Here is a 27,611-nt window from a genome sequence, read left to right on the forward strand (position 1 = left end):
TTATCTTAACCTATCATCTCATTCAATGTAAGTAAGGAATTTTTTTGGTCTCCTTATATTTTCCATTCTCTTTTTTGTATCTACTTATACTTTCGTAGTATTATCAATTTCTTAATTATACTCACGACGTACTTACATACTAAGATTTAAGATAAAGATTATGTCACTATTGAACCACGCATCAACAGTGTGGCCCTTGCCCGTGACGTGTAATGTAACATTTCGATGTATAATTAGCACCCAACTATCGTGCGATAACCCGTCTATAATTGCATTATCTATTTGTGCGTTTGTTTACATCCGAAGCTACATCATTCATTATACACGCAGTCGCAATGTTCTACTATCATCCGTTTTTGATATCAGTTCCGCAGGCAATGTACTCTGCTATGAAATACATGGACGACATTTCTGTAAAATTCTGTAGCACATCTTACATTTGTTTAGACCATTAGCCGGGATGTAAAAATAATAATACTGTGTGTTGGTAAAAATAAAGAAAAACTAATAAAAAAAACTTAAATCATTGTTGTGAAAATTAACAATAGAAGATCGTCATTTTTCATTTTCTGAAAATTTACTTTTTTTCTTAGCGGCCAGTGCGCTATACAACTTTAAACAACATTGAAACCGTTAAATTCAACTAAGTACATGTTTAAGATTGCCAAAGTATGTGTCTTCGTTGACATATTTTCCAAATTACACTTATTCATTAGTTAATGCTTGATACAATTTCTGAATTATATCAACCATGAAATGTATCAAAGGCTGAACATTGAAGAAAGTTTTCCATTCATCTTGCGAGATCTTTCCAGCGAGTCCTTGCTATTCATGAATCGTGAACCGCACGCGAATAAAAATCATTACAGTCTCAATTGAATGATTGGCCGGCTCTGCATCGCTAATTTACCATTTACGATGTCCCCTTGACCCTGGATTTGAGTCTGATAAGGAATATTAATATGATTCGTTCCAGAATCATAATGTAGCAGTGTAGTTTGACCTTTAGTTGATACTGTTACCCATAAATCGTGGACATTTTTATTGACAAGATGAAGTTTATGTTTTTCGTGAGTCTTTTTGTTTTGTGTGCGTCCCTATCAATGGTTACCATCAGGGAAACAAAAGAAGTATGCCTCCGTAAAGAGACTAATTAGTTTTGTGTCAACTTTTTGAGATAAATTAATGCAGGCTGAGGCAAAGAAAATAATTACTTGTTACTTAAGTTATGAATATATTCATGAGTACTTACTCAAATACGTTACATTTGAGATACTAAATGAAGCTTTGATGTTTTAAATTTGAACCGTTACATTCGTATATCTTACCATACATATTAGTGTAAACTAGCGACGCAGCCTCCGGCATATTGAATTAGTATGTTCTGTCTCTCTCAAATGTATCGTCTAAATGACATTAAAATCTATCAAAATGGGTATAACGTTTAGAAACAGGCAGAGCCTTAGGGCACACTTGTATTATACTATAAAGGGATGATCCCGATCAGACCAAATTAATCAATGATTATAAAATTCCGAAATTGATTGCAAATAATCCATTTCGCTAAAACAACATTATTCTATTCCAGGTTGAACAACGCGATGTCCCCGGTATCGATTGCGCACACCTCGCCATGGACACAGAGGAGGGCGTGGAGGTGGTGTGGAACGAGGTGCAGTTCTCCGAGAGGAAGAACTTCAAGGCGCAGGAGGACAAGATCCAGATGGTGTTCGACAACCTGACGAGGTTGGAGCACCCGAACATTGTCAAGTTCCATCGATACTGGACCGATACGCACAATGATAAGCCGAGGGTGAGCTGAATTTTGTAATGAGCACATTTCGTTAACTTAACTTATCGTATCGTATTGTAGAAGTGATAGACACCTTCGATCGAAATCTTTAGAAATATCATATATCGCATATTGTAAGTAGTACTTTCTTTTTTAAAGATTTTACTAATACGAGTATAACTGTTAATCCTTCAGGTAATCTTTATAACGGAGTACATGTCCTGCGGGTCGCTGAAGCAGTTTCTGAAGAGGACCAAACGCAACGTGAAGAGGCTACCGCTGCAGGCGTGGAAGCGATGGTGCACACAGATTTTGTCAGCGCTCAGGTAAAATAAAATAGAGAATATTGACCAAAAAGATAGTAATCATGTTATGAGGATTCATTTTATCTCTTACCTTTTTAATTCGCTAGCTATCTCCACGGCTGCGTGCCCCCGATCGTGCACGGCAACCTGACCTGCGACACCATCTTCATCCAACACAACGGGCTCGTGAAGATCGGCTCCGTCGCGCCCGACGCCATCCACCATCACGTCAAAACCTGCCGAGAAAACATGAGGAACATGCACCTCATTGCACCAGAATACGGATGTAAGTGTAGATCAGTGACGCCAGCTTCTTACAAACAAAACTTTGGTTTCTTCTGGTTGGGTCCTAGCACAACCTCTAGCTTATTCTGTACATATATGCTATTATCAATTCTTGACGATACTTTTGCATGTTAAATTTTTTTGTACGGAAAAAGTATGAGCTGTGTCCCAGGATCTTAGTAGGAGAAACGTTATTTTTTGTATTTATTCCAATTTTGTTTCCCTCGAATCAGCATCGCAAATGGTGACGCCAGCGATGGATATCTACTCGTTCGGAATGTGCGCTCTGGAGACCGCGGCTCTTGAGATTCAGGGCAATGGAGACTCGGGAAGCCACGTCACGGAGGAGCACATCATACGTACAGTTGAATCTTTGGAGGAGCCGAGGCAGAAGGACTTCATTTACAGGTACTGTGACTTTCGGCAGGTCTCGTTTTAGGTTAAGACGAGGTAAGTGTCCTCTCCTTATTGCGGTCTCTCCTGTGTTTATGCCTGACGTGTATTCGTTCTCGCCAAGACGCCTGACTTACCGTATGTGCGTTGTGTTTTCAGGTGTATAAATAAGGACCCGTCGAAGAGGCCAACGGCCAGAGAACTCCTCTTCCATCCTTTACTGTTTGAAGTCCACTCGTTGAAGTTGTTGGCGGCGCACACCCTGGTCAATACGTCAGGTGAGTTACAAGAAGATTGTTCTTTGATAAATCTTCTATTTGATAAAAAAAGCATCGTTACTTTCCGTGTTGATATTCTGAGGCTTATGTTGTATGTAAATAATTTGTATGTTATACCTTGTGCTGTAAAGTGCCCAATTGAGAGATTTTTTTACTCACTCTTTACAGCGAATATATCAGAGACCATAACAGACGAAGTGGCAGGAGGTTCGAGCGGGGGTGCTCTGGCTTGGTGCATTAAAGGAGGAGAGAGGGTGGAACTATCCGCTAAGGATTTACAACCCCATGCGGAGAAACTGGAGAAATTTGTTGAAGATGTCAAGTAAGTTTCCTACTTTTTCAGTTGTTTGGTTTTCTTAATTATTTACTTATGTTTTTACTTTCGATTCATAGTTTTGAAATACATTATTATATTTTTCGCAAAGGTTTCATATAGTGTTTGTTCATCACGGTTGGCATCTAATTGTGTGGTAATTTTATACGGATACGTTTATTTTTTCAATTGTGGCATTTTGACTCTCGATTTCTTTCGGTGCAATATACTTAAACTTCCAAACCTACGGTTTTCTAATCAGGTTTAATCTCCATTCAGATCAGAGTAATTATTTAATCTCGAATTTCTTTAATGATCACCTTTATCTCTTGTCTTCTCTATAATTTACATAACGTGATCGAAAAACGTCGGTTTAGCAACGAGTTGGCCTTTGTATCATTTTCATTTCATGTTTCTTTAATTCCAAAGTCAAAATAAAAAAAAAATCAAAAATGTTTTATTTTCTGTAACAGATAATGATCTTATAACTAGATGTTGGAGTCTCCTTTTAAGTTATGAAAAGATGCCTGTGTCAGGAGGCTCCGCTCTTCTTATTAACATAACAGTAATTATGATCTAGTTGTATTGAATTACAAAAAGATAAATAAAATTAACTAAGTATACATAAACTTATTATTAAGCAACCACATAATCTATGAAAGTGTATATTGTGTTTGTGACATCTGTGTGTGTAACTGGCAACTCTTGCAGATACGGCATCTACCCGCTGACGGCGTACGGGCCGCGCGCGCGGCGCTGCGCGTCGCCGGCGGAGCGCGCGCTGGAGGCGGCGCCGAGCGCGGAGCCCGCGCGCGCCGACACCGAGTCGCGGCGCGTCGTCAACATGATGTGCAGCCTCAAGCCGCCGCCGCCGCCCGCGCACGACGCGCTGGTACGCCATCGTGCCGTGTCTTTGTCTCGAGAACTATCGAAACACATACATACATACATATAGTCACGTCCATATCCCTTACGGGGTAGACAGAGCCAATAGTACCGAAAAGACTGAATGGCCACGTTCAGCTGCTCGGCTTAATGGTGGAATTGAGATCCAAATAGTGACAGGTTGCTAGCCCATCGCCTAAAAAAAGAATCACAAGTATGTAAGCCTATCCCTTAGTCGCCTTTTACGACATCCATGGGAAAGAAATGGAGTGGTCCTATTCTTTTTTGTATTGGTGCCGGGAACCACACGGCACATCGAAACACATTCTAATCACAAGTTTTTATTCTTATGGGACATTACAAACGTCACTTGATTTTGTCATATCTTCTTTGGTTTCATAACATCGGTGGACAACAAATTAGTTACTTCAAACTTAAGAATTTTCTTCAATAACGTCAACTTTCCAATTATCCGAACTAAGAATAGAAATGTGAACATGAGAACACATTGTTATGATTAATTGATTAATCGAAATTAAAATAGAGACTCCATATTTCCACTTACGAACTTCTTTCGCTTCATCCACATTCATAACTCTTCATACGAGCTCGTCAATTTCTGGTACACTTGATCTGATCCTTTCCGTTGATTAATGATTCTTTAATGATTTAATATGTATTTGTATTTTCTCCAGATGACGATACTACTGCGAATGGACGATAAGATGAACCGTCAGCTGACGTGCGCCGTGTCGCAACGAGACTCCGCGCAACAACTCGCCGCCGAGCTGGTGCAACTTGGTTTTATACACGAGGTATCTAAATTGAATTATATCATTATATTTTTCTTATCTGATAGTCTTAAGTAATAACATGGTCCCGAAAAGCTATTTCACAGTGGTCTCAGATGTAGTCCTTGTGAAGCTCCAGGTTTTAAGAACTTCGAATTAGATAGAATCTTCGCTGTAAAGATTTGATTACGCCTTGAGAGATCAATTTTGTTTCCAACAATGACCAAATCTAATATAGCACGTATCGAATATCAAGCTCTGAGAAGCGTTCTGTCTGAAACTTTATCGAATGCTTAATAGAAGTCTACTTTATATTCACTTAACTTTCATCTCTTTATATAATTAAAAAAATTAAATTCATTGACTGACATTTCAACGCGCAGTTGTTGGGTCTAGTGGAATTTTCAATGTAGGTTCCTAAGTGGTCTATGGGTGCACTAAGAGGGATTATTTTTTACTTGAAACTGGCATTATTACACAAGTCTCGAACTTATTTCGAGGCTAACTCAATCTGTGTAATTTGTCCCGTATATATTTATTTATTGTTTGTTCGCAGGCGGACCGCGAGAAGCTGTGCCGGCTGATGGAGGAGTCCCTGCGCAGCAGCTTCGGGGCGCCTTCGCCGGGCCGCGCCGCGCCGCCGCGCGCGCAGCATGTGGCGCAACATGTGGCCAGCTAGTGTCGCCGCGCGCGGGGCGCCGCCGGGGCGCAACATGTGGCGCAACATGTGGCCAGCTAGTGTCGCCGCGCGCGGGGCGCCGCCGGGGCGCAACATGTGGCGCAACATGTGGCCAGCTAGTGTCGCCGCGCGCGGGGCGCCGCCGGGGCGCAACATGAGTCGCAACATGTGGCCAGCTAGTGTCGCCGCGCGCGGGGCGCCGCCAGGGCGCAGCATGTGGCGCAACATGTGGCCAGCTAGTGTCGCCGCGCGCGGGGCGCCGCCGGGGCGCAACATGTGGCCAGCTAGTGTCGCCGCGCGCGGGGCGCCGCCGGGGCGCAGCATGTGGCGCAACATGTGGCCAGCTAGTGTCGCCGCGCGCGGGGCGCCGCCGGGGCGCAGCATGTGGCGCAACATGTGGCCAGCTAGTGTCGCCGCGCGCGGGGCGCCGCCGGGGCGCAGGCGGCCGCGCACACGCTACTCGTCTAGTTTCGCGGTACCCATTTTCTTTTTAGGGCTGTAGAACAATACCTTTTTAGGAACATTTGAAATTTCAGGAAACAAGATTGACATAGGTATATGTCTTGAGATCATTGGAGATTAGATATGTATAGGATGAAACAGAAGTCACATGTGGGTGTGAAGGAATTTAGATTGATTTCAGTTAAAATTTGTAATAATTTCAATAAAACTAAGAAAGAATTCAATGCCTTATTAAGAGACTATGAAATTTTAAGGGCATAATTCGAAAACGGCTTAACGTTTATTGACAAAATGTTCCGTTATGCGAAACAGTAAAGATTATGCCAAAAAAACTTATGAAAACTTTATTTCAAGTACGCTTACGCTGAACAACCCCTGTTTGATTAACGTTTGCAATATATTTTCAGCTATTATTCAACATTCCAAAAATAAATAAAAATTTAAGTATAATTATTTAGAACTCTTACTAAAGCTAACTACATAATTAATTCGACGATTAATTTATTTTATGCTTTACAAGTTGCCATGAAATTAAATGCTCCAACTGCATATAACGTCTCTAAAATTAATTCGCTTAAAATATTACTGCAATAGAACTAGGAGCTAAAAAGATATACATAGAATAAAATTTTCGAGTTGGTATTGTTCTACAGCAAATTTTAATAACAAAATCTTTTCAAAAACTGCTTTGAAACTGTACCCGATATTATAAAAAATACCGGTATTATTTCATTTGTGTAAATTTTAATATCGCTCTCAAGTGTCAGATCGAATTCACAACATTTTGTCAATATTGAAGCATAGTTTTAAGTGCGACCTACACGTGATGGCGGTAATAAAATCCCTTGGAAATTGTTAATGTAAATCAGTCAATTTAATTTTAAGCAAATTATTTATTGAACTCCAAAATTCACGAGGCATCAAGTGGAAACGCAACTATTTGAACTTAATGTTGTAGTTTTGCTTATTTCCAAAATATAATATCGTGGCGTGGTTCGTTCACGGCTATATCATTTCTTCCGAAACTTGCGAACGGCTGTGGCGTTCTAAAAGAGTTGGCCGCCATTTTGTTAAAGCGACGGTGTTAAGATGGCCGCCAAGGGTTATAGCAGAGGGAACTTATCAGTTTATAATAAATATAGCTAATTAGGATAAATAAAATAAGATTAGACCTGATAAATCAAACGGTATTATAGTGGCATAAACAACTTTGCATCTAATTTTTCCTTTTTAAATTACCCTCAGGGATTACCCCCTTACACATTTGCTATAGCTATGTCAATTAGATGTTGTTTTTTTGTAACTCTTTTCTTTAATAAAGTCTACCTGATGCTTCAAATCAACTTAGTTTCCACGCCCAGCGAATCCATCTTGAATCGATTATAAATCATAGTTCGATCATTCCAACTTTTCTAGAACGCCATAGCCGCGTTATAGTATAGTCAAATACGGTGGTTTTGCTCGCGTACTCGCGAGCGGTGCCTGTATCGTAGCCTAGTTTTACGCGTATTTATACTAGTGTCGTTCTTATGAGAGATTTTTTGTATTGGAGGAATATATTCCCATTGAATGGCCGCGTTCAGTTATTCCTAGCTTATAGTATTATAGGGCTAGCCACTTGTGTAGCGGTCGTAGGGAGTTTTTGGATGTCTGTGTCGACCGAACGTATGTCAAAATGGATTTATTTAAAATGAGGTTATTATGAGGTTACGCAAAAAAAATTGTCTACAATTTGGTCTAAACTAAATCGATACTAGCATCCATGCTGTTAATCGAAAAAAAATGTCGTTACGTTAAAGAACTGTAATTCACTTTAGAAAAGAAAAAACAAAAACAAATATTAGCTGAACTTCAAATGTACAAAAAAATTGTTGCATTTAAAAAAAATATCAATTTATATTGTGTTAGGACTAATAAACGAATTTATTAGTGTTCGCGTTTACATCGATTTAAATTTATCCATATTGATATCGATCTATTACAGATTAATTCGAATGGCATGTAAATAAATTAGGAAACCCCGTTTCGAAATATAGATTGTTATTTTTATTTTAGATTCGAATTGTCTGTAATAGAGAGTAAAACTCATATTTTTAAAAGAACGCACAAACGCTTTCTTTGAAAATTTGGCTTTGGTCGGATTTTTACTGAAGTGCAAGAAAAGTTTTGACTTCAGTGGAAAAGTAGCCTAAAAATGGTCCAAATTACTTGATTGCATTTGACCTCCAAAACCATGAGCTAGTCGATGAATCTTCTTCCTCGTTGCGGGGTTAGCTTTGAGGAAACTGTATAAAAACTCGTTAGATGTAAAGTGTTGTTAAGGCTCCGTGGCGCACTAAATGTTGCCACAAAATTTAGCAGAAAAAAAACAGTATCCTTTTGCTCAGACCAACTTGTATTTCGTCTTATTGACTGGCATTACTCTTGTCTTTAGATGGCACAGATCAATCAGGGCAAACTTTCAAACGGTATCAATTTTGACAGTTGAGTAGAAATGTTAAATTACCAATGGCAACACTGCATTCGATCGAGTATCAGTGTTGACGTCTGCCAGCCTTTTAAGTAACCACTCTGACAAATTTTGTGGCACCGTCTAGGGCGGGCTGCGGGCGGTTAAGATCGGATCGTCGTTTGTACATCGAGATTGCCTAGTTTTAATAATGGATGTGTAAATGTTATGATATTTAAAATATTTAATTAATATATGTATAGCGAGGCTTCCTCTTTTAGATATATGGACGGTGATATGTATACGGCGAACGGAACATACTCAGTATAATAGGTTTGCGTTAGAATTGGGTTCGGTAGGAACGCGGAATTTATTAGGCAATTCGCAGATAAGTTGTAGTTAAAAGTTAACCGGTTATTTAAGAAAACGTTGGGTATATGAATGGGATATAATTTGGTAAAATTTTATAGTTCGGTAGAAAAAGATTAATTTTTTTTTTAGTCTTTAACCAAAAATAAATACATTCTGCTTTTACCGCTGTACAAAATTCTTAGTCTAAAGCAGTCAAAAATAGTGTTATGTTTTCGGAGCTGTCGAACAAGTGGAGCCTAAACGCATATATTTTAGTGCCTACATTTTTAAACGGTTATTTTTAGGGCGTCGTCAATTTCAGATCACACAGTGTCACACTAGGATCGTGTTGACTTGCACCAGGGTGGGAGAGGAATCAGACAGAATAGAATCTTACATTAATAAGGCACATTAGAAGAAAATAAAATATCCATTTTATGACTTCGTATTTTTTAATCCTAGTAAAACAGACTAAAGACATGTATGTATACTACTTTCATTTCGTAGCCATCTCCTCGCCCATCCTTATTTTAAATCATGAAATTTAATATCGACGCCTTGTTCCTAAAATTTCGTTTAGTTTTTGGTGCTCATTCCGAATTTATTTGAAATTTCGTAAGCGTTCGGTTCACAGCTGGTGCCAAAATGCTAGGTGCCAAGGAGAATGTTTTAGTTTTAACCGTCGACCGCTTTCTTCGCCGACGTTACGGCTTCCCGCGCATTTTTTTTTTACAACAGTATTTAAAAGACCTACAGCATATTTGTAAGGAGTTGTTAGCAAAAATGAATGTTAGATCGTTCGATAAAACATCTTGTTTACGTTTCTTTTTGTCCTGCGTTTTTAGGTAAAAAAAAATATCTTATAATCAATGTGCAAATTATGAATACGTCCCTCGCGAATTCAGCTTAGATTTTTTACGGTGGTAATAAAATATAAGAAATACGCGTATAGGTTTGTTGGCTGGCTTTTCTCTGAAACTTTGATGTAATAGTAAATTACACTTACTAATTGTAAAGCCTCTACCCCATATAAGGCAGATAAAAGTAAATAATTTTTTTTTTATATTTACCATTTTTCACCTACCTATCTAAATTCAAATCAAATATGTTATCTTCCAGAATTTTAATTGTGGCCTTATCTATTGTCTCTCTTTATTCGACATTAATGCCATATCATAAAATTAAAATCACATTTGACAAATTGGTGAAAAGTCAGCCTTAGAGTCAATTCATACCAAAGGGACATTGCTCGCACACCGTCTTACGGACCGGCTAAACGACCAGCGACTCTTTCTAACTACGTCGAAATTTATTGCTTTCGACAAAGATACTAAAGTTCGTTTTTCATTAAAAAAATTTTTTACAATTTGAAGCTCCATTTGTAAGGAACGTTTAAATTTTTCAAATAGGAAAATGGTAAACTTATAATTTAGGTGCTTAAATATCATCAGCAAAAGCAAAATTGTGTTCCATAAACGGTGATTTCCATTTGGAACACATTTTTTTTTCATTTCAATCTATTATGTGAGCTATTTAAAAATCGTTACTAAAAGTCGAAAGCTGAGATGAGATCAATTTAGCCGTAAACAATCAGTTAAGACGGAACACACGGTCGCAAGTACGAGGTATGTAGTTCCATACAATTTGACACATGAAAACTACCCGCTTAATGTCACTAGATGGCAGCACCATATAAAACAATACTTGTTGTTGTAATGTGGTCTTACATCATTGTAAATTCAAATTCTTTAATAATAATTTTATTCATTATTATGGTACACTTGCTATCACTTAATAATTGTCATATCTTTCGGTTTCACAATATTGGTTGACGTCAAATAAATTAAAAATTAGCAGTTTTTATTCTTGAACGATTTGTGGGTATGTATGTTGTTTTACATACAAATTATATGGAACTGCACGCGGCGTTGTCAAGACGTCGTGGCGAGCTGTGGAAGCGGGGTCGGGTTGTTAGTGTAGTGCAAACGAAAGACTGGCTGTAGGGTTATGTAGCGAGGTAAGGTGCGGCGCGACGCCCGTGGACTGTCACTGATGTTTGTGTGTTGATGTCGGCCGCTGTGGAAGATTTATTTTCAAAATTGGATACAAGGTATCACTTATTGACGTCACATCACTTAAATCTAATTGTAACTACTACAGTTTCCAAAGCGCATGTGTAGAAGAAGCGGCGTAACGAACTACACTGTGGCATAGTGGTGAATTGTTTGTCACTGAGTCACAAGGTCCTGTGTTGTTCTAGACAATTAAATCAACGCATGCGCGCGTCATACAACCTGCGCACGCGCGCGATACCTACAAAAAAATACCGGTTTCTAAAGTATAATATGACCATCTCTTTTTCCGTGAATTAATAAGATTCGATAAAAGAGACAATATAATGTTACACCTAGTGAGAAAGGAACTAATTCTACACTGCTGCATGAAGTTCCTTTAACAAAATTACGAAGGCGCAATAAGATAGGACTTGCTTTGTACAATTTTCCGATTTACTCACAAAGCTGTACCCGGGCTCTTTTAGCCCACTAATGACGCATCAGAGACAATCGCATGGAGAAAGAAAAAAAAAACATAAAACCTTTGTAATTTTGTTTCTTGTGTTTATCAGTCTCGATGTTTTCTGTGTACATAAATTAGTAAATAAATTAATAATAAATAAATAAAATACAAACAATATAAAAAAATCACGCATCTTTCCACAAACATCAGTAATATTCCACGTTCCGTTGCGAGCAACGTCGGGAGGCAGGTATCTAGCTAATAATGTGCGTGTCGTGTAAATATCGCTTCTAGTGTAACTATAATATAAATTATTATTATTATTATACGGTCTATATACCAACCGTTAACGAGCGCTCTTGTACATCATCACTGAAATTAATATTATTGGCGTTGGACGAAACGGTTGACGCCATTTTAAAATGTGTTTTCAAAATGGCGTCAACCGTTTCGTGTTGTGTCATTTTGAAGATCACTTTGTTATCAGTTTTTTTTTAACGGCTGTCAAATCAAAATATAATAAAAAATTGGAACTCAAATTACAACATGATTTTTTATATTCTTTTTAATAATCTGTCAGTTAAATGGATTGCGTATACTCAAGGCCCTCCGCTGCATAAAGGTCTGCTGAATTATTGGCTTTCAAAATGACTTTTGTTTTATTAAAATGACCGACAGTGATGATGTTTTAGTGATGGTTTACAAGAACACTTCACTGCGTACTTTTAAACACATACCATACATAGTATTTACTGCGACTCTCCATGCTTATTTATTGCATTATAGCTTTATGTTTCTTAATGTTTTAATTTATTTATCGTTTTATCTTTATCTTGTGTCTTTTAAACGGCCATTGAAAATAAATTATTACCACCAAATACATTTCTCACTTCTCGATCTCGAGGGGATAGGCAGTGTCGAGAAATCTAAAAAAAATCGAAAGACACATGATTTTTATACGGTAACCGAGTCAATAAATTCAATAACTGATGTAATGTATTTATACAGCACAACTTTTATTTATGCAGTTTCTCATACAATCTACATTGAAGGATACAGAGTTTAAAAATCAGAATGGGTTTATTTATTCTGCGCATGCGGTCTTGGCATTGCAGTCTGAAGATGCCATCCAAGGTTTAGGGTTAACATGTATATGGACTTAAAGAACTCATGTATGTAAATATATAAAAAGGAGACGTCCAATTTTAGAAAACAATAGAAGAAAATGAATAAACATAAATGATAAGAGACAAGTGATTTAGAAATAGTTAAAACCAAAACATTAGGGCGTCTCCTGACTTTTGACATGACCATAGACTATAAACTTACATATTACATACATACATACATATGATCACGTCTATATCCCTTGCGGGGTAGACAGAGCCAACAGTCTTGAAAAGACTGAATGGCCACGTTCAGCTATTTGGCTTAATGATAGAACTTACATATTAGTCTATTTTAATATAGTGAGAAACTGTAAAAATGTAATTCGTAGCGATTAACGAGGCGATACATTGATGTATATCGACCTATAAACGTATTTGTTCCTATTTCTTGTTTACAAGTTATTTACGTTCATGTTTATGTCATTTTATGTTACTTTTTTTTTTGTGAAAACAAATCTATTGGTATTATGTAGGGATATATAATTTTAAACAAACCAATGACTTCTGCAGGTCACTTTAAGATATCAACATTTCAAGGTAAATCCCCTATAAATATGGTTTTAACTTTTACCGCTAGATGGCAGCACATCTGTTAGCTACTACACTGTATTAAAAACGGAATAGAAAGTAATTTAAAAAAATAAGCCCGTTTTGGAAAAGAATACAGAACTTATGTACAATTTTGACAACTGTCAAAATAAAAACGAAATTTGATTTTAAGATGTAATTATAGTGAGAGACGATTTAAAATTATGCATATTTGAAGTCCCTAATTTTATCAATAGATTTGTGGTAAAAATGGACACATTACTGAGATATTTCCAATTCGAATGTATATAATTATTGTCGTCGTGTTCTGGTGTTCATCCAAAGAAGAGTGTGTTCATTTTGTGAAATTGTAATTTGTTTTTTTTTACACGAGTTATAATTTAACGGATTGAGATTGTAACTATATATTTATTTGATCCAGAGTTGCATTTTCCACTCGATTTTATTTTCTAACGCAGTGCGTGGGTAATGGAGTATATTTAGCTGTAACTGTACTGTATAATTATATAATCATGCTCAAATGACTTACATATAACCCATTTCAAGTGATCGAACGATCGAGTGATGTCTGCATACTATTCTATAATGAAAATGTCAATAAAGTTGTATTTTAAAAAGGAGCTTGTGATTTTTTTTTACTTTGGATTGAACCTTAAAACCTCGTTATTAAGTGTCGTCATCATAACTTACATACATACATACATACATATGGTCACATCTATCCCTTGCGGGGTAGACAGAGCCAACAGTCTTGAAAAGACTGAATGGCCACGTTCAGCTATTTGGCTTAATGATAGAATTGAGATTCAAATAGTGACAGGTTGCTAACCCAACATCTTAAAAGAATCTCAAGTTTGTGAGCTTATCCCTTAGTCGGCTTTTGCGACATCCATGGGTAAGAGATGGAGTAATCCTATTCTTTTTTGTATTGGTGCCGGGAACCACACGGCACTAACATCATAACTAACAGTAGGTTGTAGTTATCAAAAAGGTGTTCTAAGTACCTAATTATAAAAAGCTATAGTATTTTCATTGTAACTCAATATAAAAATTGACATCTTGATAACTTAAAAAATATTAATATACATACTTACATTTAGTCACGTCCTTGGCGAGGTAGACAGAGCCAACAGCCTTGAAAAACTGAAAAACCGCGTGCGTTTTTCAAACCACCCCCTGTAGCATTGCACGCGCGACGCCGTTTATATCGCGCTCAAAACTATCGCTGTTTCGCTTTTTTATTATGACGTGAAACGAGACAGCGATAGTGTTTAAGCGTTCTCGCGGCTGCCACGCTTAATAGTGATCCTACACCGTCTCAGTGAAAAAGAAAATCAAAAGATGTTAGTATAAAATATATAAATATATACGGGACAAATAAAACAGATTGAGTTAGCCTCGAATTAAGTTCGAGATTTGTATTACGGGATACTAACTCAACGATAATATACTTACTTATATGGATAAACATCCAAGACCCAGGTCAATCAGAAAAAGTATGTTTCTCATCATGCCCTGGTCGGGATTCGAACCCGGGACCTCCGGTGTCACAGGCAAGCGTACTACCGCTGCGCCGCCGAGACCGTCAAAAGATCAAAGATTACTTAGACGGGTTATCAGGCATTCCACCCATTCATTATGCTTTTGTACTGCAAGTGACAAAAAATATCAAGCTCCTCCGTGCGTAAATTCTATCTTTAAGCCAAATAGCTGAAAGTGGCCTATCACTCTTTTAAAGACTGTTGGCTCTGTCTACCCCGCAAGGGATATAGACGTGACCATATGTATGTATGTAGAGCAGATGTAATTTGCTTACAAATATTTTGCCGGGCAATTCGTACTAATATAAACAAACGCCTTACGCGTCCTAATTACAAAACAAAAGACTGTGATATAATCTCGGAGTGTTGTTTGAAAGGCAACGCAGACAAAATGAAAATGCGTGGTATTTATAAAAACATTTTAATTGTTATCACATTCGCATTATTGTCTCACACTTGATAAATACCAATATACATTATACAATTAGTATACAAAGATATGTAGTAATTGTCTCATTTATTCTCAGCAGGAGTGCTTTTATCAAATTAAAACTGTGCCCAAAAGTTAAGATTTTAGAGGGTAGACAAAGCCAACAGTCTTGAAAAGACCGAATGGTCACGTTCAGCTGTATAGCTATATAATAGAATTGAGATTCACATAGTGACAGGTTGCTAGCCCGTACGAGAAGAATGCCAAGTTTATTAGCCTATCCCTTAGTAGCTTTCTACGACATCCATGGGAATGAGATAAAGTGGTCTTATTCTTTAGTGCCGAGAATCACACAGCACCAGAGTTTCACCGAGAATTTGTGAAATTAAAATTTTATAATAGCACCTCTGAAAGACAAATTGACAAGGATAATTTACTGAGAGTAAGTGACCCTATACTTAAATATTAGACGAATAATTGTCTAACTTTAAATATTTATAGGTACCATCTGTGATTCTTGAAAACTTGAGTTAAGTCAAATAGAAAAAGATGAACTGCGTTAATTATGAATAATTAATTACGCACGCATTAATAGAGAATCATTTAGAATTGCCTCCGTAGAATGTCACGCGCGACGCCATCTTTATCGCGTGAATAACTATCGCCGTCCCGTTTTACGTCATAATAAAAAGCGAAAGAGCGATTGGCTTTTCGCGCGATAAATACGGCGTCGCGCGTACAATGCCTCGTTGGCTGGAACAGTGTCTTTGGCAAATAACTTATAACTAAATATGTAAAATACGTTTTGCCATAACTAACTTAGAATATAAACTCTGTAAGACTTAAATATTCAGATTTTAAACTTAAGACTCTTAGATAATTACACAGCTTTACTTAAATATAATTTCTTACTTAAACTCACTTATAAGCCTAAATGGCTAAAATAGATCCTCATTTTTTTTGTGGGCCTGTAGATAACATTAAGTTTGTCTATAATAGTGAAATTACTAGCCTAACATACATACATACAGTCACGTCTATATCCCTTGCGGGGTAGACAGACTAGCCTATCGTATAGGTAGGTATATTGAATCTAAAATCATTCAATACCGTTAAGTACTAAATTGTAAAAATACAATGCTAATCAAATGTATTGAACCACGTTCGTCCTTACGTATGTAACGTAGTAAGATGATAACTATTTCAATAATACCCACGCGAAACTTACTTATATTTTACATACATATAAGTAGTCATGTCTATATCTCTTGCGGGGAAGGCAGAGCCAACAGTCTTGAAAAGACTGGAAAGCCACTTTCACTACAAGAGGAATCCCAAGTTTTTTAGCCTTTACCTTAGTCGTCTTTTACAATATCCATAGGCAAGATGTAGTGGTCCTATTCTAAATTTTCTGGAACCACACGGCACGACTTATATTTTAATAAGATTAATTTCAAACAACTACATGCACATAATCACGTCTTCGGTAGTTACAGAGTGGACAGATCCTTTATACGAAGATAAATAACTTTGTAATAAATGAACGTTAAAATACTTTACAATGTAATGATTATACCGGCCATTTTGTTGCGTGTCTACGAATATCCGCAAAAACGTAAAATACACGAAAATCAATTGAAATTGTGTTTACCTATTATCTTAACAGAGGATAATTTCACTAACTAATAATTATAAATAATTGGAATGTCGGTTGGGCATATCAGCATCAAAAGTAAGATAATTTATGAAATTTATACAAATAGTTACGTCTGTAGTGACCTAAAATATATATATATTTTTTTTATTTATATTTCTTCTTTTTTGATAACGATGCTTTTATGTACTGACAATGTCTCATATATTGATTTTCCAGCCAGTGAGTCAAATCATAGCACCGAATTTAATTTCGCAGCGGGATTATTCCAATTCCACAAAAATCAGCATAACGGTATAACAGTTACCAATGGTATCTATACCAGCAAAGTTAACAATTTGTCACAAACAATTAGCCGCTTGTGGACCTGTAATTAGTTCCTACCGATTATTCTCATGAATAAACATGTGGACAACGTAATCATGATTACCTTTTACATAATCTAAGTGATACAATAGACGTTATCGCTTTGATGGCGGGCTCCACAGGGAGTACCTGTACATAGACGGCGCCCGAGACTCTGCTTCCTCTCGTTCCTCCTGCTCTGGGACGTAATAGTGCAGCTCATAATCAGGAGGAAGTTCCACATTCCTGTCACACCCCTCGCAATCCTTACCCTTCGCCGCATTCGCTTTCCAGTTCATATCCTCGTACAAACGCTTCATAAAAGCACTCGACGTTGCCAAATTCCCATTATCTTCCTTTGCGTGCACCACGCTACTGTTATACAAAATCGGGAAATCAACCTTGAACCTTTCACTGTTCTGGTTGAAATTGTCCACGAACCTACTTATCACATCTTTCCTGAACCCGGCGTCGTAATCGTAATCTTCGGCCAAATTCAATTTCTGTGTGCTCTTCAACAGATTATCAACAGTCGAGTCTTGAACGGAGCCCTGGGTTGCTGTGTATCCAGGTACATCATAGTCGTTGTCTTTTTCATCATCGTTTTCATTGGCAGCCTTGTCTATCAAGTCTTTGAAATGTTTAATAACATATGTGGGTCTGTTGTAACGTCCGTCGTCTTCGTATCCGTTGGCCGGGGCCACTCCGGCTATTCTTGGCTGAGTGAAATACACGGTTTTTGTCAAATCCTCTTTGTATTTGTTTACATCTAGGGCTCTTTGTTTGTTCTGGTGCTCGAGTCTCCGTTGCTCCGGAGGCGCGGGTACCGTCGTGTATCTTACAGCCACAGGTACTATGTTTTTCGTAGTCTCCTTAAATGTATAATAATTCAATTTATTGATAGGATTTTCGTCATAGCCTTGGACGTTAAATTTCTGACTCGTGGGTCGCGGTGGGAAGTACTGCAGAGTAGGTCTTCTGTCCGGCCAGTACAGTGTGCTAGGTTTCTGGAACGCAGACGTCGCCACGGAGACAGTCGTCGGTGGCGTATCTTTGGAAGGCAAACGCGTTGTGACTTTTCTTATATCTATTTTAGGGAATGTTATGTAGTCATTTTCATAATCATCTCCCATGTCGTAGTAGTCGCCCAAGGTAAATTTAGGCTTCTTAGTGGTTTCGGTTTCAGCATCAGATTCTGTTTCTTTTTGATATATATGTTTTACTGGAATGTGTGTCGTTACATCTGGCTCTTCTGTTATAGTTGCAACATATTCGATCTCTTTGTTTGAGGGCGGCGTTGCAGTTCTTTCAGTGGGGGTACTACTTGAAGTTTCAGCGGAATTAGAATTTTCTTCGTAATCTGTGTAAATGGTTTCGCCAAACTTATCAATCACCTTCTTTTTCTTGGATTTTCTTACTTCAGCAATTTTTTCCAAGCGTTCACGAAGATCTGGGACCTCATTTTTACTATCCCTGTCGTTAATGTTACTTAATTGTGTTTCAGTTTTGTTTTTTAAAACTTCAGTAAAATTTTTCGATGCTGGTTTTGCTTTGAAAACGATTCCTAGAGAACTAATACTTTCGTTTCTCCAGCTAAGGTCGTCCGGGTCTCTGATGAATGGCTTTGCAGGCTGCACATCAAGTTTTTTCATGGGTTTGTAGTTTGGGCCCACGGAATATAAAGAATTTTTGTCTATTGGTTTAACGCTGAGTTGATCACTATCTTTGTGTCTGTTCGCATTTTCTGCTTCATTGTTTATCATTTCTTCTTTCATCATTTCTTCTCTCATGACATCTTCTGCCTGTAATCACAGTTATTTTATTAGTTTAAACTTTATGACATATAGCTGTTATGGGGCGAATATTTATTCATTTCTTTCAAAGAAATAATTCGAAGGAAAATGCATCATACTACAGAGATATGACACAATCATTTAATGTATTTACTTATCTACCTTATAACTAGTACTTTCAGATAATTATCTAACGGCTGTTGCGCTGTAAAGCAATAAATCACACAGCCATTGAAATCGATTAATATTATTTCTTAAAAAATATTTTAGCGTTTATAAACAAATCAATAACTTACCAATTGACTTTGCGATGCCTTGTTTTTACTGTCGGGTGTCGGATCATTATCTGGCTCAAATTCGAACATCGAAGAAAACCCCCTGGATTGGTTAATATTATCGCTGATAGCATAATTTTCTATAACTGTTGTTGCTTCAGGCATAGGTTTTGCAGAATAATCTAGAAAACCGGCCCGTTTAGACGTTATTTGTAATGCCCTTGGGGAAGATTCTTTACCTGACGAGGTGGGCGTGGAGTCATCTGAAGTAACGCTTATAGTTTCTTGACCAAACGGAGAAGTCGATGATAAATCGAAAGCGTATGTTGTTTTAGAATTAAGTTTTTCAGCTAAAGTTCCTAAAGATGATATTGATGTATCTGTCATTAATTTCTCCAAACTTAAGCGCGTCGATTCAGTTTGTGTGTCTTGTTCATTGCTTGACGTACTTATTTCCGAACTCGTTCGTTTTCTATCAATAAATGTATATTTTTTCCCAGATGGCGTAAGAGTATTATGTTCACTTTGTTCTGCATTAGAATCTTCACTATGAGTGGTGCTTGTGCTGGATTGCGTTGTTTCATCATTTTTTGTTTTATCAGATTTAGCTGTCGTATCAGTCATTACACTGGTACTAACATAAACTGGTTCTGTTGTTTTTCTTTCGCTTGAGGTATTATTTTGTAATTCAGTAGCATCTATAGTTATTTCTACAGGAGCTTCTGGAGTCGTTATATCGCTGGGTTTATTACTTGTCAGAGTTTTTGTACTCGTAAAATCTGAGTGAATTGTCGTAGTCAATTCACCAATCTTATCGGTTTCAGTATTTTTACTTACATTCTCTCTTAAATTAATAGTACTGCCAGGCAAGGTCGTAACATCGTTGGGCCTGTTGCTTATTAAAGTTGTCGTACTCGCAAAATCTGAGTGAATTTTCGAAGTCAATTCACCAAACTTATCAGTTTCAGTATTTCCTTTTAAACTAATGGTACTATCAGGCAATAGTGTTGTTTTCTTGTTTAATAGGGATTCCGTCCCTTTCATGGAACTCGTGTATACTGGTAATTGAGTAGACTTCAAAGTTCCTTCATCAGTTTTTAGAGGAATGAATGCAGTTGTTATTTCTACTTTGTCGTCAGCGCTTGGCTTACCGTTTATCTCATACAGTTTTACCGTTGTCTTTTTCGCATTATCATCTTTGACTGTATTGGCTGTTGTTGATCCATTTTTTACTTCGTCCAATATACTTTCCTCAGCTTTAAGATCTTCACGTGGTATATGTTTATCTTGTCTTGGTCTACGATGAATTGAATATGCACTTACCGGTGATTCAATAATTGTGGCTGCAATTATCACTGATATTATGAATAACCTGAAACAATAGTTCAATAAATTAGTATCTTGGCAAGCCACAGGATTTTAGACCTAAGTTCCTAAGTTCATGTATTTGTTTAGAGGTAAATAATTTTTATTGAGGTTTTATAAAATGACCGCATTAAGCACCACACTCAAATAAACCTGCTTTGGATCTAAGGCTCTGTGGGATATCACATTTTGAAATCACGAAAAATGTTGGTATCTTTATGTAGACTCCGAGCCCCTAATTACAAAAGTGGAGGAACTGAGAACTCGAAAAGCTGTAAGAATCATTAACAAAAAGATTAAAAAATATTCACTTTTTCAGCGCCTGCGCCTGCGCACCGACCATCTCGCCCGCCGCTCTGTTTGTAGTGCCCGATAAAGTTAATGTAACATTACGCATAATGTTTGGTTCATTTTAATCGCATTGAAATCCGAACGGACAATGGATTATTTAACAAACAAACGTACAGCGTTTTTAATTTACTGTCTCGACATATTATTATGTAAGTGGTCTAGACTCGTGGCGTCTGTTTAAAAAAAACTCGTCCGATTATGCAGACTAATGCGTATGTTTTCATGTAAAGGTATTCAGAAATACTTAATCTACTTATTATACAATTTTCATAAAGAAAACGGTATGGTTCAAGCCAAGTAGATGCCATTGAAATCAAGTGCAAAGTTTGTCATAAATTATCATTTTCTTCCCTAACGAGTGAGGCAGATTTTCTTTTGTTGAAATCAGAGGAATCCAATTTTAGTAAGTTACCTACGTAAAGATCTACATACACATATTATCTTACCTTACACGCCTTTATCGCTTACTTAACCTACATATGTACATATATATAATCACGTCTATATCCCCTGCGGGGCAGACAGAGCCAACAGTCTTGAAAACCACTAGTGTCCTAGTAAAATTTTAATATCCAACCATTCCTCAATCTGTGTTTTACGTACAAAATGAGAAATGTTTTTCATATACATGTTTAATTAGTTGATTACAGGCATCGAAGCAGCTTTTTTTTGCAATCGCATCCGTAAATGCATTTCGTTATCTCAAATGTCACGATTAAACACACACACATTTTTGGCAAAGAACAAAAAATAATCTTAATTCCATCATTATGCCATACAGCTGAACGTGACCTTTTAGTCTTAGCGAGACTGTTAGCTCTGTTAACCCCATAATGGATAGAAACGTGATCTTGTAACTAAAACATCTGACGTAAAACTACGATCGACTATTCCACGCGTACGAAGTCGCGAATATCCCTTGCGGGATAGACAGAGCCATCAGTCTTGAAAAGGCTGGAAGGGCACATTCAGCTGTATGGCTTAATGTTGAAATTGAGATTCAAATATTAAATTAAATATTTAGCTAACCCATCGCCTATATGAAGAATGCCAAGTTAATTAGCCTTAGTCACCTTTTACGACATTCACGGTTTTCGATTGACTTACTTTTGTCCATAACCCGCCTTGAAAAAGTTGAAATCTCCGGTGGAACCTGAACAGCGGAAGTAAATTTGGTAAGACACCTAGTTATTACTTCTTGAAATAAGGTATAATTCTGCAATTTCAATGCCAGTGATTGGAAAATGGTCTTGAACCAATGAAAATTTTAGTTATTATCGCGAAATGATGATGGCCTTGTAGTTCCCAGCTCTTTAGAATAACATTCCATGTCTTTTTTCAGGGATGTTGTAAAAGGCAAATAAGGGAAAGGCTTATAAACTTGGTATTCTACTTGACGATGGTCTACCAACGTGTAATTATTTGAATCTCAGTTCCATCATTAAGTCATACCTGCAGCCGAACATGGCCTTTCAGTCTTTTCAAGGCTCTGTTTACCCCGCAAAGGATATAGACGCGATAATATGTACCTACGTAATGATGGACAGGAAGGTGGTAGGTAAATAAGGAAGCGGCAATGTAAAAACACGAGCGAAACCTTCGTATCACGCTAGTTCCGAAAGCGATTATTGATTTAGTGAGGATGCGTCCAAGGTTCAGATCCTGAGCGTGCCAAAGTATCATATTTAACACATAAATAGTTACATTGTCTTCACTGGTAGAGTGGTTAAAGTACTTTTTCCAGTATTCGATTCCTTCGCACATGAATCTTTGACCTTTTTTAAGCATTACCTACATTGGTTTGAATACGGACAGTTCACTTTATAAGGCTTGACGGCCTCTGTGGCGCAGCGGTAGTACGCTTGTCTGTGAAACAGAAGGTCCCGGGTTCGAATCCCGGCCAGGGCATGATGAGAAAAGAACTTTCTCTGATTGGTCTGGGTCTTGGATGTTTATCTATATAAGTATAGCATCGTTGAGTTAGTATCTCGTAACACAAGTCTCGAACTTACTTCGAGGCTAACTCAATCACTGTAATTTGTCCCAAAAAAAAACCTGGTTTTGGAAAATGACCACAATCCTGGTTTAGGTAAGTCAAGTTTACATGGAGCGGACTCCGTCTGACCACCACAACCTTTTCAAGGGCACTTATATCCCATATTGAATCATGGTCACACATCCAGTTGCCTGAATGTGCAGGTTTCCTCACGATGTTTTCCCTCACCGTAAGAGCATCGATTAGCATTAATCTTATGTACTAACTTAAAAAAGAGACACTGGCTTCGGCAAGATTTGAACCTGTGCCACTATAGAATAGAATAGAATATATTTTCAAAATTGAATAGAAGGTATCACTTATTGACGTCACATCACTTAAATCTAATTATAACTACTGCCGCTTCTAAAGCGCATGTGTAGAATAAGCGGCGGAATAAACTACACTGCTATGTGCGTCACACTTGTCAATTCGGCTGCTATAGTCTTTCGAACAGATCATCAATCTTCTATCATCCTTAATGTAAGGTTACCTACATACATATAATCACGTCTATATCCCTTCCGTGGTAGACAGCGCCAATAGTCTTGAAAAGACTGAAACGCCACGTTCAGCTGTACGTCTTAATGATGGAATATAAATTCAAATAGTGACAGGTTGCTAGCCCATCACCTACAATAAAAATCCCAAGACTATTTTCCTTCTTTCGCTCTCCCTTAGTCGAGTTTACGACATCCTTGGGAAAGATATGGAGTGGTCCTATTTTTAAGTGCTGGGAACCATACGTCAACTATGTGGGAACTTCATATCTCTATTTAGTTAGTAAATATGCCTTAACGGATTTCAACCCGCGTAAATTTAGCTCCACATAGAAAAAGCAATGAAATAAACGCCACCTACAAAAAGCGGCAAATTTTGCTCCACCTACGGAAGAATACAGGTTTTTCGCTAATCTCGCGAGACCTATAGTTTTTACCGGAATCAAAGGTAACCTGTTTCCCATATACGTGATTTCAAGATGACTTCAGAAGATAGCCTGTGAAGAGGTAACAAATAAACAAACAAACTAACTTTCGCATTTATAGTATTAGTTTAGTTATGATATTTTGGTGCCGTGTGGTTTCCGGCACCAATACAAAAAAGAATAGGACCATTCCATCTCTTTCCCATGGATGTCGCAAAAGGCGACTAAGGGATAGGCTTACAAACTTGGGATTCTTTTTTAGGCGATGGGCTAGCAACTTCTCACTATTTGAATCTCAATTCTATTATTAAGCCAAATAGCTGAACTTGGCCATTCAGTCTTTTCAAGACTGTTGGCTCTGTCTAGCCCAGAAGGGATATAGACGTGATCATATGTATGTATGATATTTTGTTATTTAATTACTTGTATACACGCAACAACTGTCAAAAACTAACCCAAATCCTAATATTGACAAGCTTATGGCACCGAACCCAGTTGGCGCAGTTTTTGTAATGAATGTTGCCGAGTTACGCCTCGCCAAACACACACACAACGTGAACGTTACGACACCGATGTCTCCTTACGTACCTACATAACATGCAAAATCAATATTTACCCGAAACCGCCGAGCTGGCATGAAGAGAGTTATGAATGTGGATGAAGGAAATATGCAGAGATCGTGGCAAGTGGAAAGAGGTAGTCTCTGCCTACCCCTCCGGGAAAGAGGCGTGATTTTATGTATGTATGTATGTATCAATATTTACAATTAATTTATGTTTGCTTTATGAAAAATTAAACATTACCGCTTGACTTTTTGTATGTCTGTATATCCGTTTTGTAAGTATACATAAAGTCGCGTCTTTATCCCTTTCGAGGTAGACAGAGCCAACAGTCTCACTAAGTCTGAAAGGCCACGTTCGGCTCCGTCGTAATCAGTATGGACGTCGTAAAAGGCGACTAAGGGATAGGCTCATAAACTTCAGATTCCTCTTGTAGGAGATGGGCTATTAACCTGTCACTTAACTGGGCTAATAACGTGGCCTTTCGAGACTTTTGGCTAGGTTTGTCTACCCCACAATGGATATAGACGTGACTATATGTATGTTTGTATGTTGTTTTAGGCGATAAGATTATACCGCGTTGATGTCTTTTGTTAGTAATTATTTATCGTATCTTATATACATATGCATTCTCGTGTCACAATGTTCGTTCCCGTATTCCGAAACGGCTTGACCGATTCTCATAAAATTTTGTGAGCACATTGATTAGGTCTGAGAATCGGCCGACATCTATTTTTCATACCCCTCAGTGATAAGGGTTGTCCACCCTTAACATTTTGACTCGAAATTACTTAAAAATTATTTATATGGCAAAACAACGTTTGCCGGGACAGCTATTACGAGTATACTACTCTGTCAAGAAAGTAGCGGGAAAAGATCAATAATACACAAACTGTTTGTTATTCATCCAAATTTATTTTATCACCTTCAAAATATGCTCCTTTAGAAACGATACACTTACGCCAACGAATAATCCAATCATCAAAACATTTTTTAAACGCTGTTTCCGGAATTGAGGTCAGTTCTCGCCGCGAATTCTCTTTTATGTCTTCTACCGATTGAAAACGGGTGCCACGAAGTGGTAATTTAGTTTAGGAAAAAGAAAAAAGTCGGCTGGAGCCATATCTGGTGAATATGGTGGTTGCTCGATGGTATTTGTTGAGTGTTTGGTTAAAAATTCGTTCACAATGATGGCCTTGTGCGAAGGTGCATTATCATGGTGCAAAATCCAAGAATTTTCTTTCCACAAATCTGGCCTTTTTCGTCGGATTTGCTCTCTTAAACGCCGCATAACACTCAAATAATATTCCTTATTTACCGTTTGACCTTCCAGCAAGAATTCCGAGTGCACAACACCGCGATAGTCAAAGAAAACAGTCAACATGACTTTGACTTTTGAACGACTTTGGCGTGGTATTTTCGGTTTCGGTTCAGTTGGAAGGCGCCACTCCGAAGCTTGTTGACTAGTTTGCATGTCAAACTCGTAAACCCACGTCTCGTCACCAGTAACAATGCGTTTCATGAATGTTGGGTCGGAATTGACTCGTTCTAGCATGTCCTCAGAGACTCTCATGCGATTGAGTTTTTGAAAAAAATTCAGGTCTTTTGGGACTAGCCGAGCGGCAACATGTTTCATACCCAAATTATTAGTTAAAATGGTACGGATCGACTCGTGAGATACAGAAAGTTCGGTGGCTATCTCTCTCAAAGTTGAATGAGGATTTTCAGTCACTATTTCCTTCACTTTTGCGATGTTAACTTCAGTTGCAGACGTTGATGGCCTACCAGAGCGAGGCAAATCTTCCATCACATCTCGACCGCTTTTGAACGCTTTGTACCACTCATAAGCACGAGTTTTTGATAAAGTCGATTCACCGTAAGCCTTCTGTAACATTTTCAGTGACTCCGAACACGATATTCCATTGGCAATGCAAAATTTAAGACAAACTCTTTGTTCGATGTTTTTATCCATTATGAAATTAGCAATACACACTAGATATGATATAACTAAAAATAGCACTGTTTTTAATGTAAACAACAGATGCAACTCAAACTCCGCGCCAAAATGGAAAACAGTTGTGCCAATCTAACAACAACAAAAAAAACAAAAATTTGAATTTGGAACCATAAATAAATAATCCATTCCCGATACTTTTCTGAATGAATGTATGTATAAAAAAAAGTCTATAATTCGTTCACAATTATGTCAACAAACCTATTAAAACCAACTAATTTCTCTTGCCAATCGCGTTCATTTATAAAGATTATAACACGTTGTGTGTTTAGGTATTATATAACCGTTTATATTCCAAGTAATCACGATTACTAGTGGTAATCAAAACCCGCCATTAAACACAAGTTTTCTTGACCTGCGACCTGTTACGATCACCTACATTTGTAGTTTCTGCATTCTCGTCTTGATTTTGAATGCATAGAGTTGCTCATTTTGAATTGAAAAAGAAATACGTTTTACATTCATTAATAAACAAGTCACGGCTAAATCCCTTGCGAGGTAGACAGAGCCAACAATCTCGAAAAGACTTATAGGCCACGTTCAGCTGTTTGGCTTTATGATAGAATTGAGATTCAAATAGTGACAGGTTGCTAGCCCATCGCCTTAAATAAGAATTCCAAGTTAAAAAGCCTATCCCTTAGTCGCCCTTTACGACACCCATGGGAATGAGATGGAGTGGTTCTATTCTATTTGTTTATTGGCTGCCGAGAACCACACGACAAAATGATGCTGTAAAGAGTTGCTTCATTCTTAAGAATTTAACCCATTTCTCACGACCCGGAAACTCCGGTAAGGGCAGGGTCAGGGTGAAAGGTTGTTTAAACTTATTTAATGTCCCTTAAGACTCCGTAATTCAGAGTTAGCTGGACGAGGTCGAAGGCGTTTCTGATTCGCCATTTAATTGATTGAAAGCTTCCCATTTTTGGCAAAGATTAAGAAGAAACTAGTGAACACCCGCGGCTCTGTCCGCGTAAAACGAAAAATCAACATGATTCCCGTCCCTGCGGGAATTTCGGGAAATCCTCTTTTAGTGCACCCCTAGACAACATTAAGTACCTACACGCCAAATTTGAAGCCTCTAAGACCAGCGGTTTGAGCTGTGCGT

At 37.7% G+C, this 27,611-nt stretch overlaps 2 protein-coding genes across 2 annotated transcripts in view; one reads left to right on the forward strand and one right to left on the reverse strand.

Moving 5' to 3' along the window:
• The window catches only part of LOC106139882 (nuclear receptor-binding protein homolog), a 63,826-nt gene extending 50,891 nt beyond the window's left edge, over nt 1–12,935 (forward strand). The window contains exons 2-10 of the mRNA XM_013341392.2: nt 1,589–1,813; nt 1,988–2,118; nt 2,205–2,383; nt 2,616–2,790; nt 2,935–3,053; nt 3,222–3,375; nt 4,078–4,258; nt 4,947–5,066; nt 5,599–12,935. Of these exons, the coding sequence (XP_013196846.2) occupies nt 1,589–1,813; nt 1,988–2,118; nt 2,205–2,383; nt 2,616–2,790; nt 2,935–3,053; nt 3,222–3,375; nt 4,078–4,258; nt 4,947–5,066; nt 5,599–5,721 (1,407 nt within the window). The 3' untranslated portion in view covers nt 5,722–12,935. The remainder of the gene's footprint in view (nt 1–1,588; nt 1,814–1,987; nt 2,119–2,204; nt 2,384–2,615; nt 2,791–2,934; nt 3,054–3,221; nt 3,376–4,077; nt 4,259–4,946; nt 5,067–5,598) is intronic.
• A 4,369-nt stretch (nt 12,936–17,304) lies between these two features.
• LOC106139880 (uncharacterized) lies at nt 17,305–21,018 on the reverse strand. Its single transcript, XM_013341389.2, has 3 exons — nt 20,933–21,018; nt 19,278–20,628; nt 17,305–18,990 (listed from the first exon to the last, which is right to left on the reverse strand). Exons 1-3 carry the CDS (start codon nt 21,016–21,018, stop codon nt 17,305–17,307), a joined length of 3,123 nt encoding a protein of 1,040 aa, XP_013196843.2.
• Between the last annotated feature and the right edge of the window lie 6,593 nt (nt 21,019–27,611).

This window comes from Amyelois transitella, chromosome 5 (genome assembly GCF_032362555.1).
Source record: "Amyelois transitella isolate CPQ chromosome 5, ilAmyTran1.1, whole genome shotgun sequence".
NCBI lineage: Eukaryota > Metazoa > Arthropoda > Insecta > Lepidoptera > Pyralidae > Amyelois > Amyelois transitella.

What these genes read in the sequence shown, in the direction of transcription:
- LOC106139880 (XM_013341389.2), bottom strand. Translation starts at nt 21,018, where the DNA reads ATGCGTAATGTTACATTAACTTTATCGGGCACTACAAACAGAGCGGCG. An exon ending in CAGGCGCAGGCGCTGAAAAA is followed by an intron (nt 20,629 to 20,932) that starts GTGAATATTTTT and finishes CTATTGTTTCAG; the next exon opens with GTTATTCATAATATCAGTGA. An exon ending in AGGCATCGCAAAGTCAATTG is followed by an intron (nt 18,991 to 19,277) that starts GTAAGTTATTGA and finishes CTGTGATTACAG; the next exon opens with GCAGAAGATGTCATGAGAGA.